General features: G+C 41.0%; 1 protein-coding gene across 4 annotated transcripts in view; it reads right to left on the bottom strand.

The window, feature by feature from the left end:
• Positions 1-3,706: 3,706 nt before the first annotated feature.
• The window catches only part of CDKAL1 (CDKAL1 threonylcarbamoyladenosine tRNA methylthiotransferase), a 227,974-nt gene continuing 216,902 nt past the window's right edge, over positions 3,707-14,778 (bottom strand). For 3 of the 4 annotated variants that reach the window (XM_081919253.1, XM_081919252.1, XM_081919254.1), the window contains one exon: positions 3,707-4,326. In XM_081919253.1, coding sequence (XP_081775379.1) covers positions 4,135-4,326 — 192 coding nt within the window. In that variant the 3' untranslated portion in view covers positions 3,707-4,134. Of the gene's footprint in view, positions 4,327-8,701; positions 8,783-14,778 lie in introns of all 4 variants that reach the window. The other variant, XR_014170558.1, reaches the window with a different exon arrangement.

A 14,778-nucleotide genomic window follows, 5' to 3' on the forward strand; every position in this document is an offset into this window, starting at 1 on the left:
TAATCCACAGTAACTGAATGCAAAACTATTACTGAGTAGCACCAGGGTAAGAAAGATGGGCAGAAAAAAATCACCCTGTGATTGTACCATAGAATACTGCAATTGCCAGCATAAGCAGCGAGTTGGTCTTTGTGACACCTTGAATTTACATACATTATGACAAGTGTTGTTTTTTAAAAAAAACCAAACATACAGGCTATTAGCTGGTTTTTATAGACATCACATATTAGGAAACATCCTGTGTGTGGGCAGACCATGCTGTTCTCCCACATGTATTCAGAGGCACTGGAAATCTTTTTAAGTTGTCAACCCTGTACACAGGGTACGAGGAATTCTATTTTCACTCATTCCACGGTGAGAGATTAGCAGCTTGAAATCACTTTGACAGTTTGTTACTCTATTGCATACTGCAGGGAATTTTAATTCCAACCTGTGAAATTGTAATTGCTTCTCAAAAAGAACAGAGGGATTCTGGGTAATGGCTGCAACCAAGCTCAGTATCAGAGTTGCCAGTTGCTGCCACTTTAGATATTACTTGCTGTTACTCAAAAATCACTCCAGCTTTCCATATGGGGAGCTGAACTGGGGAGTGAGACTAAATTAACAGGAACTGTCAGATGTTCAGAAATCTGCAGGCAGGAATGTGACAGAGGTGGCGGAGTTCTCAGAAGGTACCATTTTCTCTCTCACACACATACATACACCCTAAGCATTGTGTTATTTTTTTTCTACCAAGGGGTGATTGTAGTCAGCTTGTGAAAGATATTTGCATGCTTCCTAGACATGGCAGGTATTTTGGGCTGCAATTTATAGATAGGCACAAATCCCTGGGTAAAGTGAGCATTGAGTCCCCAAGTACTAAACCAGCCTCCCTTTTCTAATCTTTTGGCTACGGCATCGTGGAGCTTGCCCCAATGCCTGTCTTGGCTACTTTCTCCTGGGCCAGGTTGCTATTGTGGGACCTTGCCTACCTGTGTTGAAGAATCATAGAACTGTAGAGTTGGCAGGGACCCAAGGGTCATCTAGTCCAGCCCCCTTCAATGGAAGAAAGACCCATGTACTGGAGGAACTTGCACTAGATCTTTAGCTCAAGGTCACCACAGGGCAAACTGAACATATGCTATAGTTATATCAGGCGGAATCAACAGACAAAAGACCAAGGCTTAGCGTAAAAGAATATACAATTTATTACAGGATTCGTTGGTTTTCACAGAACCAGAAGGCTGATTACTCAGGTAAAGTTCCAAGAGGACTTCTAACATAGTTCTTCCAAGGGAGATGCTCGTATATTGTCTTGGATGCCAAGCCCATGGGGTTGCCTGGGCGTTCTGTGGTAGAGAAGTGAAGGCCAGTGGAGTCCTACAGGTGAAGTAGGAGCAAAAGGCTGTGCATTGCCTGATGATCTAGACTAAAACAGATGATAAAAATAACAGAGAAGGGAAGGGAGGAAGGGGCAGGAGGGTATGAAGGGCAGCTAAGCTGACCAAAGGTTGGAGCCATCTGAGCTAGGATAGTTGCCACCAGCATGGAACACTGAGGCTTAAGAAAGAGATCTCTTAAATGGTCAGTCACCTAGGGAAGGAACCAAAAGAAAGAGCAAGGTTTCTCAAACTTGGGTCTCCAGCAGTTTTTGGACTACAACTCCCATCATCCCTAGCTAGCAGGACCAATAGACAGGGATGATGGGAACTGTAGTCCCAAAACTGCTGGAGACCCAAGTTTGGGAAACCCTGGTCTAGAGTGTGGGGTAGGGGGAATCAAAGTGCCCATATCCATAGGATTTAAGTTTTCAACCTCAGGTGATGAGTGCAAAGGTATGCCGTGTGCAAATCAGGATTCTCATTGCAAATATCTGCTGGAGTGTTCTCACCTCAAGGCATGTTAAGAAGTGCAACTATGAGAATTACTGGGGGCTGGGTGGCTTACTCTGTCAGGAGGTCAAATCAGGATGACGGAACTTGATTAGAGGTCAGGTAGAAGGGGAAGCGGGGTTATTGTTTTATTATATTACGCATTTTTGTGTTGTAATATGCTGTAAACTGCCCTGGGATCCTAAGATGAAGGGCAGTATATAAATTTAATGTGTGTGTGTGTGTGTGTGTGTGTGTGTGTGTGTGTAGGTGTTTACATGTTGTTCAGGTATCTCATGGTAATATGCATGGCAATAGGTTTTACTTTAGGTCAAGTGTTACTGTTGACAGTGGTTTCTGTAATCCCCAAAGCGAGAGCCTGGAGATGGAAAGTGCTTGGTATGAATGCTTGTGTTTTTTGCTGCTTGCTGTGTATGTTGGCATTTTGCTAGCTTTGTCATGAGTCTCATAGCGACGTTATGTGGGGGATTGTTGCTTAAGGATACGACACTGAACTCTGGGATTGGCTGCAGAGTGTGGATAATTTGACTAAAGGGTGTGCAAGAGGAGTGAAGTTTGGGAATTTCAGTTTATAGTGTTTATGTGTTTGTTGTGAGTCTGTTGATTATGTAAGGGTGTGTTTGAGTGGAACTGAGTGGGATGCATTTTAGCTGTGGTTAGATTAGGCTGTGTTTCTTTTTGTTTAAGGGGCTGGGAATTTAATTGGCTCATTTAATTGCATGATTGATTGGGCATATGGTAGGTTAGAGTGATTATTTTTATTTTTATTTTGCTTAGTTGCTAATTACACTATTTAAAAATGTGTCTGTTTGGGGTAATGTTTTATGCCAATGTTTAAGCTGTTAATTGTGGTGTTTTATGTAATGTAGAATTTCTCTAGAATTTTTTGTATTTGATCTTTTAAGATAGGCTGTAAACTACTTAGAGATCCCCCTTCTCAAAAATAATATAAGCAGTAATAAATAAAAACAGATAAATTTCTACACCCATCCACTCATGGAAGAACAATGAAGAGACAGATTTATCCAGTGTTCAAGTTAATGGGCATAATATCCATCAGAGAAATTCAAGAGCAGGTTTCTTAGGGTCTTGCATCTTTTGAGGCCTTGGTTTTAGGCATGGTTTCAAATATGTATTGTATGCTGCACTAGCATACCATGGGAGGCTGATTGCCCTTGGTGTGGTTTGGAAGATATATGGCGGAAATTCCACCTAGTCAGTGGGATAGCATCTGGAAAGTAGGGTGGCTATTATCTGCTTCTATCTATATCAGAGATGATATATCAAAAACAATCCAGATAGTATTCTACCCAATTGAAAATAACACACAAACTGGGTACCATACCCCAGACTGCAGGTCTGGTTGCTATCAACCTGATACTTTTATTCATCTGTGGTGGGAGTGTCCTTAGGTAGTGAGAATTTGGGATGGAGGTACTCATGAAGATCAACCCTATAATGGATAAAGCAGAGATACCCACTTGTAGCAAATTGGCAGGAGGCATTCTGATGGGTGAAAACCAACCAAGAAAATATTCTGCTTTACCCAACCTCAAGAATGCGTCATTATTTGGGGAACTAAAAAACTGTAATCTGCACATGTTCTTGCTTTAGGAAGCACATATGGACAGATGATGCATTAGCCAGGGATGAAATACACCAAATGAGGGAATAGCAAAACATTCACCACTTTCAATATTGCCTTATCTCCTCTGGACCTTTATGTATTTGAGAGAATGGATTCTAAAGTGATTTACTGTATTTTAGTTTTGTTGTTTGCATTTAGAGTCTGAACTACTCATTCTTATGAACATGAAGAAAATATAATAGAAATCAATAGTTACAACTTTTATAGTCTGAATGCGCAGCAACTTTTGAACTGAACATTTCATTAAAACACAAAAGATGACATGTTTCTAGGTACATTAAGAGAGAAAGTTTAATAAGGCTTCACATAAGCGCATTATCAACTGTTTGACTTAAGAAAAATACTTCAATAACTTAATTTTCTAAAACATACACCTATGGGTGGCAAATATGAACGTGGTATATGCAGACAAACACTTTCTTTTAAAATGGAGAAGCCTGTTAACTTGATCTTGGAAAAATAACTAAATAACTTATACCAATGTAGGAGAGTCTTATCTAAATTATGATTACAAGGTAAGGCCTTGGCGTATAAATTGTCCGACTTTTTACTCTGACGTTTCCAACCATCTTGTTATATTTCCTGACGATGTCATCATTCAGTTCAGATTTCCACTTAAACACCTCGATAGTAAAAGGCAATAAGGACTGCCAGAAGAGTCACACTTAGTGACAGCGCCTTCAGTACACCTCCCCCTTGTTGCCAAGGCAACTGCATTGCCATCCTGTAGCTCAATGGTCCTTTATGCCTCTCAGCAGATGGACAGGCTTTTGATTCTGAGCTGTTCTCCAGTGCATGTCTGAACTCCTGTGGAGAAATGCAGAAATTAAATTGAGAAAGATGCAAAGAACATTTGGCATGTATCAAGTACAAAGGAAAATTCCCTTCAACTTTCAACAAGCCAATTCTCTTGTAGCCTAGAATAAATTAAAGAATATAGTACAATTGTATAAAACAAAGAGCTGAGGCCATTGCAACATGGAATTGGCCTTTTCAATGAAATTAACTGCCAAAGCAATAAAGCTGTTAACATCACTGTAGACTAAAATCCTATTTTACAATATAACTCATGCCAATTCATTTGAGATCTGTATTTTCCCTTTAGTATTTCTGTTTCCTTAAAAGGCAAATCTGCAGTCAGTGATAAAGTGGACCAGCAGCACTGTTGTCTTTCCCATTGTACAGCACCACTAAGTCTGATAATTGTTTCTGTCCCACAGTATGCCAGCTCAGCAGTCTTCTAACATCCTCTGCAGTTCTTTCCCCATCTCTCTCAGGAGGTGCCTGCACTAAAACATCCATCTTATTGATCATACTCAGAGCTACTTTTCCACACCGGGGGGGGGGGGGGGGGGAGGAAGCATGTGTGATTGGCATGTGCATCTATTTCACTGCACACACTCTGGAAGATTATGGCCAACTATAGCTTCCCAGCACCTGAAATATGCACTATTTCATTGTTTTCTATTATAGATATCATTTGGGAGGAATATCCAGGTGTGCTTACAACCGCTTTTGCTGCTAAGGATACAAACCTGATGGAAACATCAGGTGTATACTCCTGTTGTTCTTCTATTGGTGTATTAACAGTAAATCCATCACTGCCCAATCTGACTTACTCTAGCAGTCCTTTGGTTCTTATTGACGTGGTGTGACTATGCTTATCAGTCAGGTCTCTGTCTTTGTCTCCTTGCCCATCTGCCTCCCTTCTCTGTGTACATTGCCTGCTGGTCCTCTTGTTTCCCTACCTTGCCTATATAATTTTCCTCCCCATCACTGCCCTACGTTATTTAACAATCCTCCTTCAGATGGATTCCTGGCCTGTGATCAACCTGGTCTTTGGAATGATCATCTTATGCTACAAGTGCATAAACCTGCTTCCAATATCTCATCTAGACCTTTCCAGGAGATTCCTCCTGGATCTTCAGTTCAGAGCTAGCCTTTGATCCCACAGGGACTCTCAGTACCTTGGTTACTTTAGCTGTCAGGCACCCATCCCCAAATACACTGATATCATCCTTATTTACCAGTACGTGTTCCTATCTTTATTCAGGCTAATAGCAGTATAGCCTTGGCAGCAGGCACAAGGTTCGGTAGTCAAGATTACAAGGTACATGAGCAAGGTAAGAGGTTCCTAAGCAAATGAAAGATCCCCCAATGGTTGACACAGCCCTCCCACCAAGCTTTTAAAGATGAGGCAGCTTGCCCTGTGTGTTGGCTATGTGCGCGCTGTCTAATTCCACTTATGAAGGCAGCGCCTGGTTCTTGATGATGAAACAGTGACCTGCCTCTCTGCTTCCAGCTCTGCCACCACCTCTTCCTCCTTCAGACCCTCCTCTGGCTGGTTGTAGTCCTCCTCCCTCCCCGAAGAGGCTCTGTGCTCCACCAGAGGGGCATGCCAGCAGCTCTGCTTCTCCCTCTCTGACATCTAGGCTCATAAGGAGAGGGCCCCTCTCCATCCCTGGGTGCCAGCCTTCCAGCACCCCCACCCCTGGCCCACAGATTCCTTTTTAAACATCTAAGGTAGCAATGACTTACGGTGCATGAATGAACTACAGGTGTTGGAAACTTGTGGAACGTGACGTTATTATGCAGAAAGGTGTTAAAGCCATGGGAATAAAAGAATACTAAACTGTATCCACCATTCGGAAGGTAGTACTAGACTTCCATCATAAAATATTACATAAATAGATGGCTATTTCCATGTAGCGACAGACAGAGTAATTAAAATCAATTGCCTAATGAATCTGAAAAATTAATAACTGGCTACAGCTATTCATTCCTGGAGTCAAAGCTAATTAACCTTTATATGGAGAAATAAACTGGAAACCACAGAGTACCAATTATTAAACATTTCACTAATTTGCAACAAAAGCTACCTCATAATAGACTTCATTTTGTAGACTGATTAAACTTGGAAGAAAAGCTTGCACAGAGGAATCTAATTATTTCCTTGGATGCCTATTAGTTTTCTTTATCCCATTATCAATTTACAGTATACTCTATATTCAGTGAATATGTTTTACTTTCTAAGTGATAAATTTTTACATTTATAAATTGTGCTTAGACAAATGCCTAATTTGATGAATGTTACCTAAACTAGAATAGGAGTATCTGCATGACCAAAGAAAGCCTAATGAGTGAATATGGTTTGCTGCAGGGCCAATCTTTCTTTCTGAGTTTCAGCCAAGGCCAAGAGTTCCAGTGTGAAGAATGCTCCATTTTAGTTTTTAATTTGGTAAGCTAACAACATCCAAGACTCTCTTGACAGAGGTTTTTATGATATGGTTTACTTGCTGGGAAAATGTCCAAGGCATCATTGATTGGATTAAAAATCCAAATTTATTGATATGTCTGTTTGAAAAAGCTTTATTAAGACATTATCCACAAGCATTATTATTGGTCAACAGTCGTTTATGCTCCAGGGGTACAAAGAAAAAGGCACTTTAATCTTCTATAGATCTGGGATAAATGCTAAGTAAGAACAGGTCCTGCCCCAAATCCCTACTAGCTTCTGTAGTTGATGATTAATTACAATTTATGTGGGAAAACATGGGACATGAAGGGGTAATTGTGTATTCAGATGAAATGATGACAATACAATTTAAGTTTTCTTTAAAAATCAACTTTGGGTAAAAGGTTCTCTCCTTAGTTTGAGTTTTTTTCCAAATTAGATCCATCTAAATTACTTTTTGAGATCAAATATCCAATTAAGAGTTTTAATAAGATGGGAGAAGGAATAATAAACAAAGCTTGTGAAGAATCTATAAAATCTTGCGGAAATAAAAATATAAATTTGAAAAAGGTATAAGAAATACAGTGAATTGTACTCTGGGCATCAAAGAGATATCTATTAAAATATGGGAACATTTTTCAATAACTGCCAAACCTTTCTCCTAAATATGGACACTTGAGGAAAATTACTACAAGTTGCTTATCGGAGTTTATTGCTGCTTTCCTGATAAGCAAGACAAAAATGTTCTTGACTTCCTAACAGTGAAAAGGGATATTTATCATTTGTGATAGACTTGCTCTTGGACCACCAGGATCAAAGAAGCACTGTATGGAAAACGATACTTATTATAATGGAAAAGATATAGGGATGTACTGAACATTGGATTCACTGTTGCTTCTTCTTACCTATAGGAATTGATATATGATAATAATAGTAAGAATGGTTTTTGTAGAATACTGGAAACAAAAATTTACAAACACAAATAGGCTAGCTAAAATGTAGGAACATGCAAAAATAATCAAATATGCAACAATATAGGAAGAAACAGCAATATAAAGAATAGGATACCATTATAATTTTTTTGCATCATGAATTTTCAACTGTTGTTATTAATAAATGCCCAAGGCCTATTAATGAGCTTACAATCTACCACCCTTAAAAATTGGATGTCCAATGGCAGTACATATCTGTGGCATCAAAACTATTTTGATTATTTTTATATCAGTCATTAGATCTAAGAGAATTAGAGCAAAGCATGAAACTATTTGTTTTTTTGGACAGTGGCCTCTACTACACGAATCACATAGTAAATACCATTAGTATACTGTCAGTCCCAATATTTAGCAAATATTTAAACCCACTCAAAGAATGAGTTCAGTGTCATGTCTTGAAGTCATGTTAAATCCAACATTTGCAGCTTGAAATTAACTGTGTCTTGAGAAGCCTCATTACTAATGGGGATTCCTCCCCCAGCCCCAAACATCATAGATTTACATGAAATCCCTGAAATGCCGCAAGGCGCTCCCCCGCCCATAATGACAGAATTTTAATAATTAATCCTTTTTTTACAATGCAGCATGAAATATGTACGTTTGTGCATGAAAGAAGTGAAAACTGAGAGCAGCCATCCCCGTTCACTTTAATGGGCACTTTGTTCAAATAGAACAAGAGAAAGGAGAAGGAAAGAACATATATTGGGGGAGGGGGAATGGAACTGTTAATCAAGCCTCAGTAATAGATTATATTTTATGAAATCCCCAAAGTCAGGTGTAAAAATTACCAACAACAAGGCAAACATATTAACTGTTCTGGAAGTAGCCTTTCAACTTGTTTTGGCTGTGACAGCAGCAGAAACAAAAGGTTTTACTAATAAGGTATAATATAAATTATTAACACTTCCAGTGTATGATCAAATGCATTTCAGAGTATTTGCTGAATAATTCTGACCTGATGTGTGCCAGTAATAATATGTATTTGCGCACTCTTATTCAGTCTCACTCATTTCCCGCTTTCTGATGCACCTGCAACCTACAAAATAAATCTAATAATTATAGTGCAGGTTTGCATGAGATCTTACTCTTGTACACCAAGACTGACATTACAGATTGGAAGGAATATATATGTAAAACACAGTTTCCCTTATTCTAAAATAAACAAATCACCTCTTGACCCATCTGCTCTCGCCAATTATTGTGCAATTTCCTTTCTCCCCAAACCCACTGAGCACACTGCTTACTCCTACTCTCAACTTTCTCTCCTTCAAGCCTGATTTTGGTCCCCCTCCTCCTACCCTCAGCACTCCACTAAAACTGCCCTCACCAAAACTATCCTGCTAAATCCAAAAAGTCTCTATTCAAGTCCTTATCCTCCTTGGCTTCTCTGCCTGCTTTTGATACAGTTGAACACTCCTTCCTAGACTCCCGTTTCCTCTGTAGGTCTTGATGATTCTGTTCTCATAGAATCTATCAAATCACACGCCCCATGTTTATACAGGGACACTTTCCCTCTTCTTTCCCTTTCTCCATTGGTCACCTTTTGTTACACTGGAACATATCTGTTTGGTACGTAGGAACATTAGTAGCTTATGGAATCATGTGCATCTTTCACATTCTAGTGCCAGTGGTCCTGGTGGCTGACATGGGATTTGATCCATCACCAAGCGCAAGTCTATCAGCAGACCACTTTAGCATTCCCTGAGTTCACCATGAATACAAAGTTGTTTATATAAAACTCTCATGGCTCCATTGTCTTCTCACACACCAAAGGAGTGTAGGTGCTTTCTGTGCCGGCTGGCATGCATCTAAACACCAGAGGGAGTGACTGAAGACTCTTTTTTTAATTTCATGCTCAGTCAAGTTTAAGAGTCATTAACAGAACCTCTCTCCCTGGAAATGTTAAGTTCTGGGAACTTTTTTTGATTTACCTAATCAACAGTGGGATAACCTCACATAAATGTTCCTAATGCATGCAAGAAAGACCTCTGCTCTCTGAAAGTTGCTGCTAGGGTGCTGGGTGGGTTTTTTGGCATGTTTCCAAATTAATAATACTGTTCCTTTCCAAAGACATTCTATCAGGAAGGTTAAATTTATACCATATATGTTTCTAGAGAAGTTCACTTTGATTCTTGAGTAAGCTCTGTGATCTCAAAAGGGAAATAGTTACTCAATGGCACAGGTCAAATTTATTCTACCAGTTTTAATGGATGCTATGTAGCAGAGTGTCATCTATTAATGCCAGGCATACATCACCAAGGTTTGGACTCAAGCCCTTCAGTTCAGGATCATAAAAGTAAGGTTCCTAGGCAAAGTTTGAGCCAGGATTTTTAATTGTACTGTGTGTGTGCTAGAGTCACTATCAAATTGCTAAAGGAGAAGACTGTTGAGACAACACAGTAACTGACAGTGATGTGTCACACAGTTGATTATGAAGCAATGAGGCACATTTCAGATACTGGCACCAGCCAGAGGGAGCCTCTTAGGGGCACTGGGAGGTTGTACCCCATGGCAAGAGCGAGAACCACGTACACTGGCAAGAAAAGGAGCAGTTGTTCCAAGGCTCCTTCAGCCCTCTTTGCATGTCATGGTAAACAATAGTTTGTTTTTGGCTTACTGAAGGTGGTTCATGATATCTGGTTCAGTAGTAACATGAAGAGAGAGATTGTGGTTTGTCTCTCTCACCTGCTAAGCAGGCAGTAACAAAATTTGAATATCTATACAATGCTTAGAAAATGCTAGGCACTTTATGAGTGTTGATCAACAACTTATTGATATTATAAGGGCTAGAACAAGATGTAGAGTTGAGGCCACAGCCTACGCTTATTACTGCTTTCTAAAAACATCCCAGCTGCTTGACTTGCATGCCACTCTCTTCCCCAGTCCAATCGTTTGGTGGCTCCAACTCATTTATTTGTATGGCAGTATTTCTGAGATTTACACTTTAAAATCCAGAGGGGGGGGGGGGAGGACCGGTAGAAGATCTGCTTACAAAAGTCTGTATTCATGAGCAGAGAATAGAGTACTAGAAACTGGGTGATCCAATTAAGTTGACTACTAGTAGATTCAGTACAAATAATCTGATGTTAGGATTTCATAACTCTTCGCAAATATTTTAAATTGTGCAAAACCCAGAATATTTCAAATATGTATGTCTTATTCTGGTATGACTCCCACCTTCCCTGCAAAACAGAATTTCCCTCTGAGCATATAAATACCCAACAGCTTGAAGCATAAAGCCACTCAGATGTGAAAAACTGCATTTCCCATTTCTCCAAGCCACACTTACTGGAGGGGAAAGAGCTCACAGCAATATGGCTTATCAATATGTAGCAGTCAACCAGCCAGAGGTGTGGCATAATTTATCTTTGCAAGAATGCTTTTTAATCCTCATGCATCACTAAAAGTAGCAAAAGTAATTCCTCTCTCTCTGCAGGTTAGTTACATTAAATCATTTTAAAACGTTTATGCTGAAAACAATCTGCTTGTATCATAAATGTATGATCTCAAAAGTCCTAGGCAATATAATTTCTTGCAAAATAAGAGAATCTGAATTCACGTGAGCCTCTTGGATTGCTTCCACAAGCTTAGCAGGCAGTGCTTTCTGCCTATTTCAGTTTCTTTTGTGAAATTCCAAGTAGTTCCATTGAAATGCGTTAATGCCAAAACCATCTATCAGGAGTCCAAAGAAAGAAATTGTGGACAACATAGGAGATACTTGAAAATGACAACCATATGAGATATCCCCGGAGGAGAAAGGAACACAAACCTACAGTACAACCACCTTGTGACCTTGGCTGGTTCAGGTTTTCAGATGCTATTTTTGGCTGTTAACTCTCTCAGAGTCTGAAGGCACCACAACAGTAGCTTTATATACTAAAATGATCTCTGATGAAATAGGAGCATGATTTCTTCCTCCTAGGGAATTCTGGGCTATTAATCTATGCTAACAGTGTTCTCAGCTTCTTTGTTTATGTGCAGACATGCATGTTAAACAGTTCTGGTAGGAAAGAAGCTTCCAACAAGATAAGCAAAATTTCTAATGCTTATCACACATAATAGCCTTGGAAAGAATGGGCAATATGTTGTTCCTATAAAGAGACCTTCTGTGTAAAATGATACTGTTCTCTGATGCACTTTCGTTCTTTAGCAGCTATTTCTAGACTAAAATTAATGTGAATACTCTACAAGGCACTTTCCTATCTTAAATAACCGTTTCTTTAAAAGAATTTGCAGTCAAGCACACAAAAAACCTTATAGCTGGCAAGCAGGACTCTTGTCTGAGTCATTCACATAACGCAGCCTAATGCAGCCTCCACCGTAGTGAAAGCTGCATTGGCTTCAGGCTTCAGGGCCCCCTCTTACATGCACCTAGAAGAGGTAGAACACACAAACTAAGAAGTGGGTTATGCTGCTCTTGATGATCTTGGTTACTCTGTGGAAACAGTAGCACAGTGTGTGTGTTTTTTTTGGGGGGGGCTCTCTGCTGGTCTTGTGATCCAGGCAAATGCCCACTGTTGCCATCCCTGAGGAGAAGTGTTTATTTCACAATCACAAAATGAGGTTGCACAGAGAAAATTTCCTGCTAATGTAACTCAGAGAGCATGCAAAGAACTATATGCGGTCAGGATACTTGCAGAGGAAAATGCTGAGATAGTCATGTCAAAGCTGAACCCGCCAAATATACGGTTTATCAGGGATTGCTCAGAGGAAACAACAACAGTGCTCAAGTCTAAAGATTGCCATAATGCAAGAAGCAGTAAAGGGAGCAGATTTCAGAACTCAGGCTCAAATATACTTTATTCCCCCACCCCAACATAGTCAATATATCAAAGTATGTTGTACAGTGGTGCCCCGCAAGACGAACGCCTCGCAAAACGAAAAACTCACAAGACGAAAGAGTTTTCCGTTTTTGAGTCGTTCCGCAAGACGAATTTCCCTATGGGCTTTCTTCTTGCGAAGCAAGCCCATAGGGAAATCTCTGGGGACCTCTTTTAAATGCTGGCGGTGGGGAGCAAAGAGGTCCAGGAAGGCCGGCGGGGGGCCGAAAGGCTTTGCTCCCCACTGCCAGCATTTTAAAAGCGGTCCGGGATAGCAGGGAATTGCGCTGCGCTTTCCCGCTATCCCAGACCGCTTTTAAAATGCTGGCCGTCGGGAGCAAAGAGTGTCGCCATCCGCTGGCCTTCAGAAGAGGTCCTGGACCTCCTAAAGGCCGGCGGGGGGCAAAGGTCTTTGCTCCCCCCCACCTGCCTTCCCGGGACAGCGGAGACTTCTCCGCTGTCCCGGGCGATCTTAAAATGCTGGCGGGCAGCAGCGAAGCCTTCGCTGCCGTCCCCCAGCATTTTAAAAGCCCCCGGGACAGCGGAGACTTCTCCGCTGTCCCGGGGTGATCTTAAAATGCTGGCGGTGGGTCTTCGCTGCTGCCCGCCAGCATTTTAAGATCGCTCGGGACAGCGGAGAAGTCTCCGCTGTCCCGGGAAGGCAGGCGGAGGGGAACAAAGACTTTCGCCCCCCGCCGGCCTTCAGAAGAGGTCCAGGACCTCTTCTGAAGGCCGGCGGAGGGCGAAAGTCTTTGCTCCCCCCCGCCTGCCTTCAAAAGCTGTCGGGATAGCGGAGAAACGGCAGAGAAGTCTCCGCTGTCCTGGGGACTTTTAAAATGCTGGGGGACGGCAGCGAACGCTTCGCTGCCGCCTGCCAGCATTTTAAAATCGCCCCGGGACAGCGGAGGCTTCGCTGCCGCCCGCCAGCATTTTAAAATCCGCTGTCCCGGGGGCTTTTAAAATGCTGGCGGTCGATAGCTAAGCCCTCCTGTCCCCGGAGCTTGTGGGGCGGGAGGTGGGGAGAAGGGCTTTTCTTCCCACCGCCAGCCTTCAGAACAGCCTTCTGAAGGCTGCGGTTCGAAAAAAAGCCCTTGTCCCCCCCCCAGCCTTCAGAAGAGGTTGGGGGACAGACTGTCCCCGGACCTGGTCTGAAGACGGTTTCCATAGGAACGCATTGATTGATTTTCAATGCATTCCTATGGGAAACCGTGCTTCGCAAGACGAAAAACTCGCAAGACGAAAAAACTTGCGGAACGAATTAATTTCGTCTTGCGAGGCACCACTGTATATATAAAGGAAATTGGGCCACATAAATTCCTATCCCCTTTTGAAATAATAGGCAATACAAACATTGTGTATATTAGTTATGAGAGTAAATTAAAAGTTAATTGTTCATTCATTGAGTTGATTATCTTCGCAGTGGTAAAAACCATATTAAATATCTAAACTATTACCGGCATGTGAGCTATTCTTATCTTCCAATAGTACATGGAACACAGAATGTACAATTGGATTGTCTAAAACATTGCAAAAAGACCCCCTGCTAGGAACTCAATCAAAGATCTTAGGTGTGAAAAATTACGAGACGTGAAAGCAATGCCCAAACTGGCTTTTCACAAATGGGTCACTGATCTGTTGGACATCAGATCTACTTTCAACACTTTTTTCTTTACTACTTCTTACCTTTACACATGCAGCTTTCATTTGCTTTTTTATTATTAAAGTCTGCAAATTTAAAACTGCTTTAAACTTTTGTGCTTTAGAGAATAAAGGTTCAGAGGAAAGTGTTAATAGATGTTTTAAGGGTCAAACCTTCTGTGCTACATATACATATAATTAAGAACATCTGAATCATCTGAATCTTCTTCTGATCTTTAGCCCGGTAATGGAAAAAACGCTCTCACACAATTTATTTAAAACTCAGTTTCTTCTCAAAAGATTAAGGGTGGGGAGGGGCAAGGGAAGGGTGGGTATGCCTTAATGTTCAAATGAAGTTGTTACTAGGATCAAAGCTTCATCCGACTGAAAACCAGGTTGCAAACATGTGAGCCACAGGTTCCACTGCATTTGAAATGAGTATTTGGGGTTGCAAAGGAAATACAAAAGGAGGAAAAGTAGTCACCTCACCATAATTTGGACTCCCAACTAGGAAGAAAGATATTGCCATTTATAATGAACAGCACTATATCATGTTTTGGGTGAGTGAAATTCT

This window comes from Podarcis melisellensis, assembly GCF_964234715.1.
Source record: "Podarcis melisellensis genome assembly, chromosome: 7".
NCBI lineage: Eukaryota > Metazoa > Chordata > Lepidosauria > Squamata > Lacertidae > Podarcis > Podarcis melisellensis.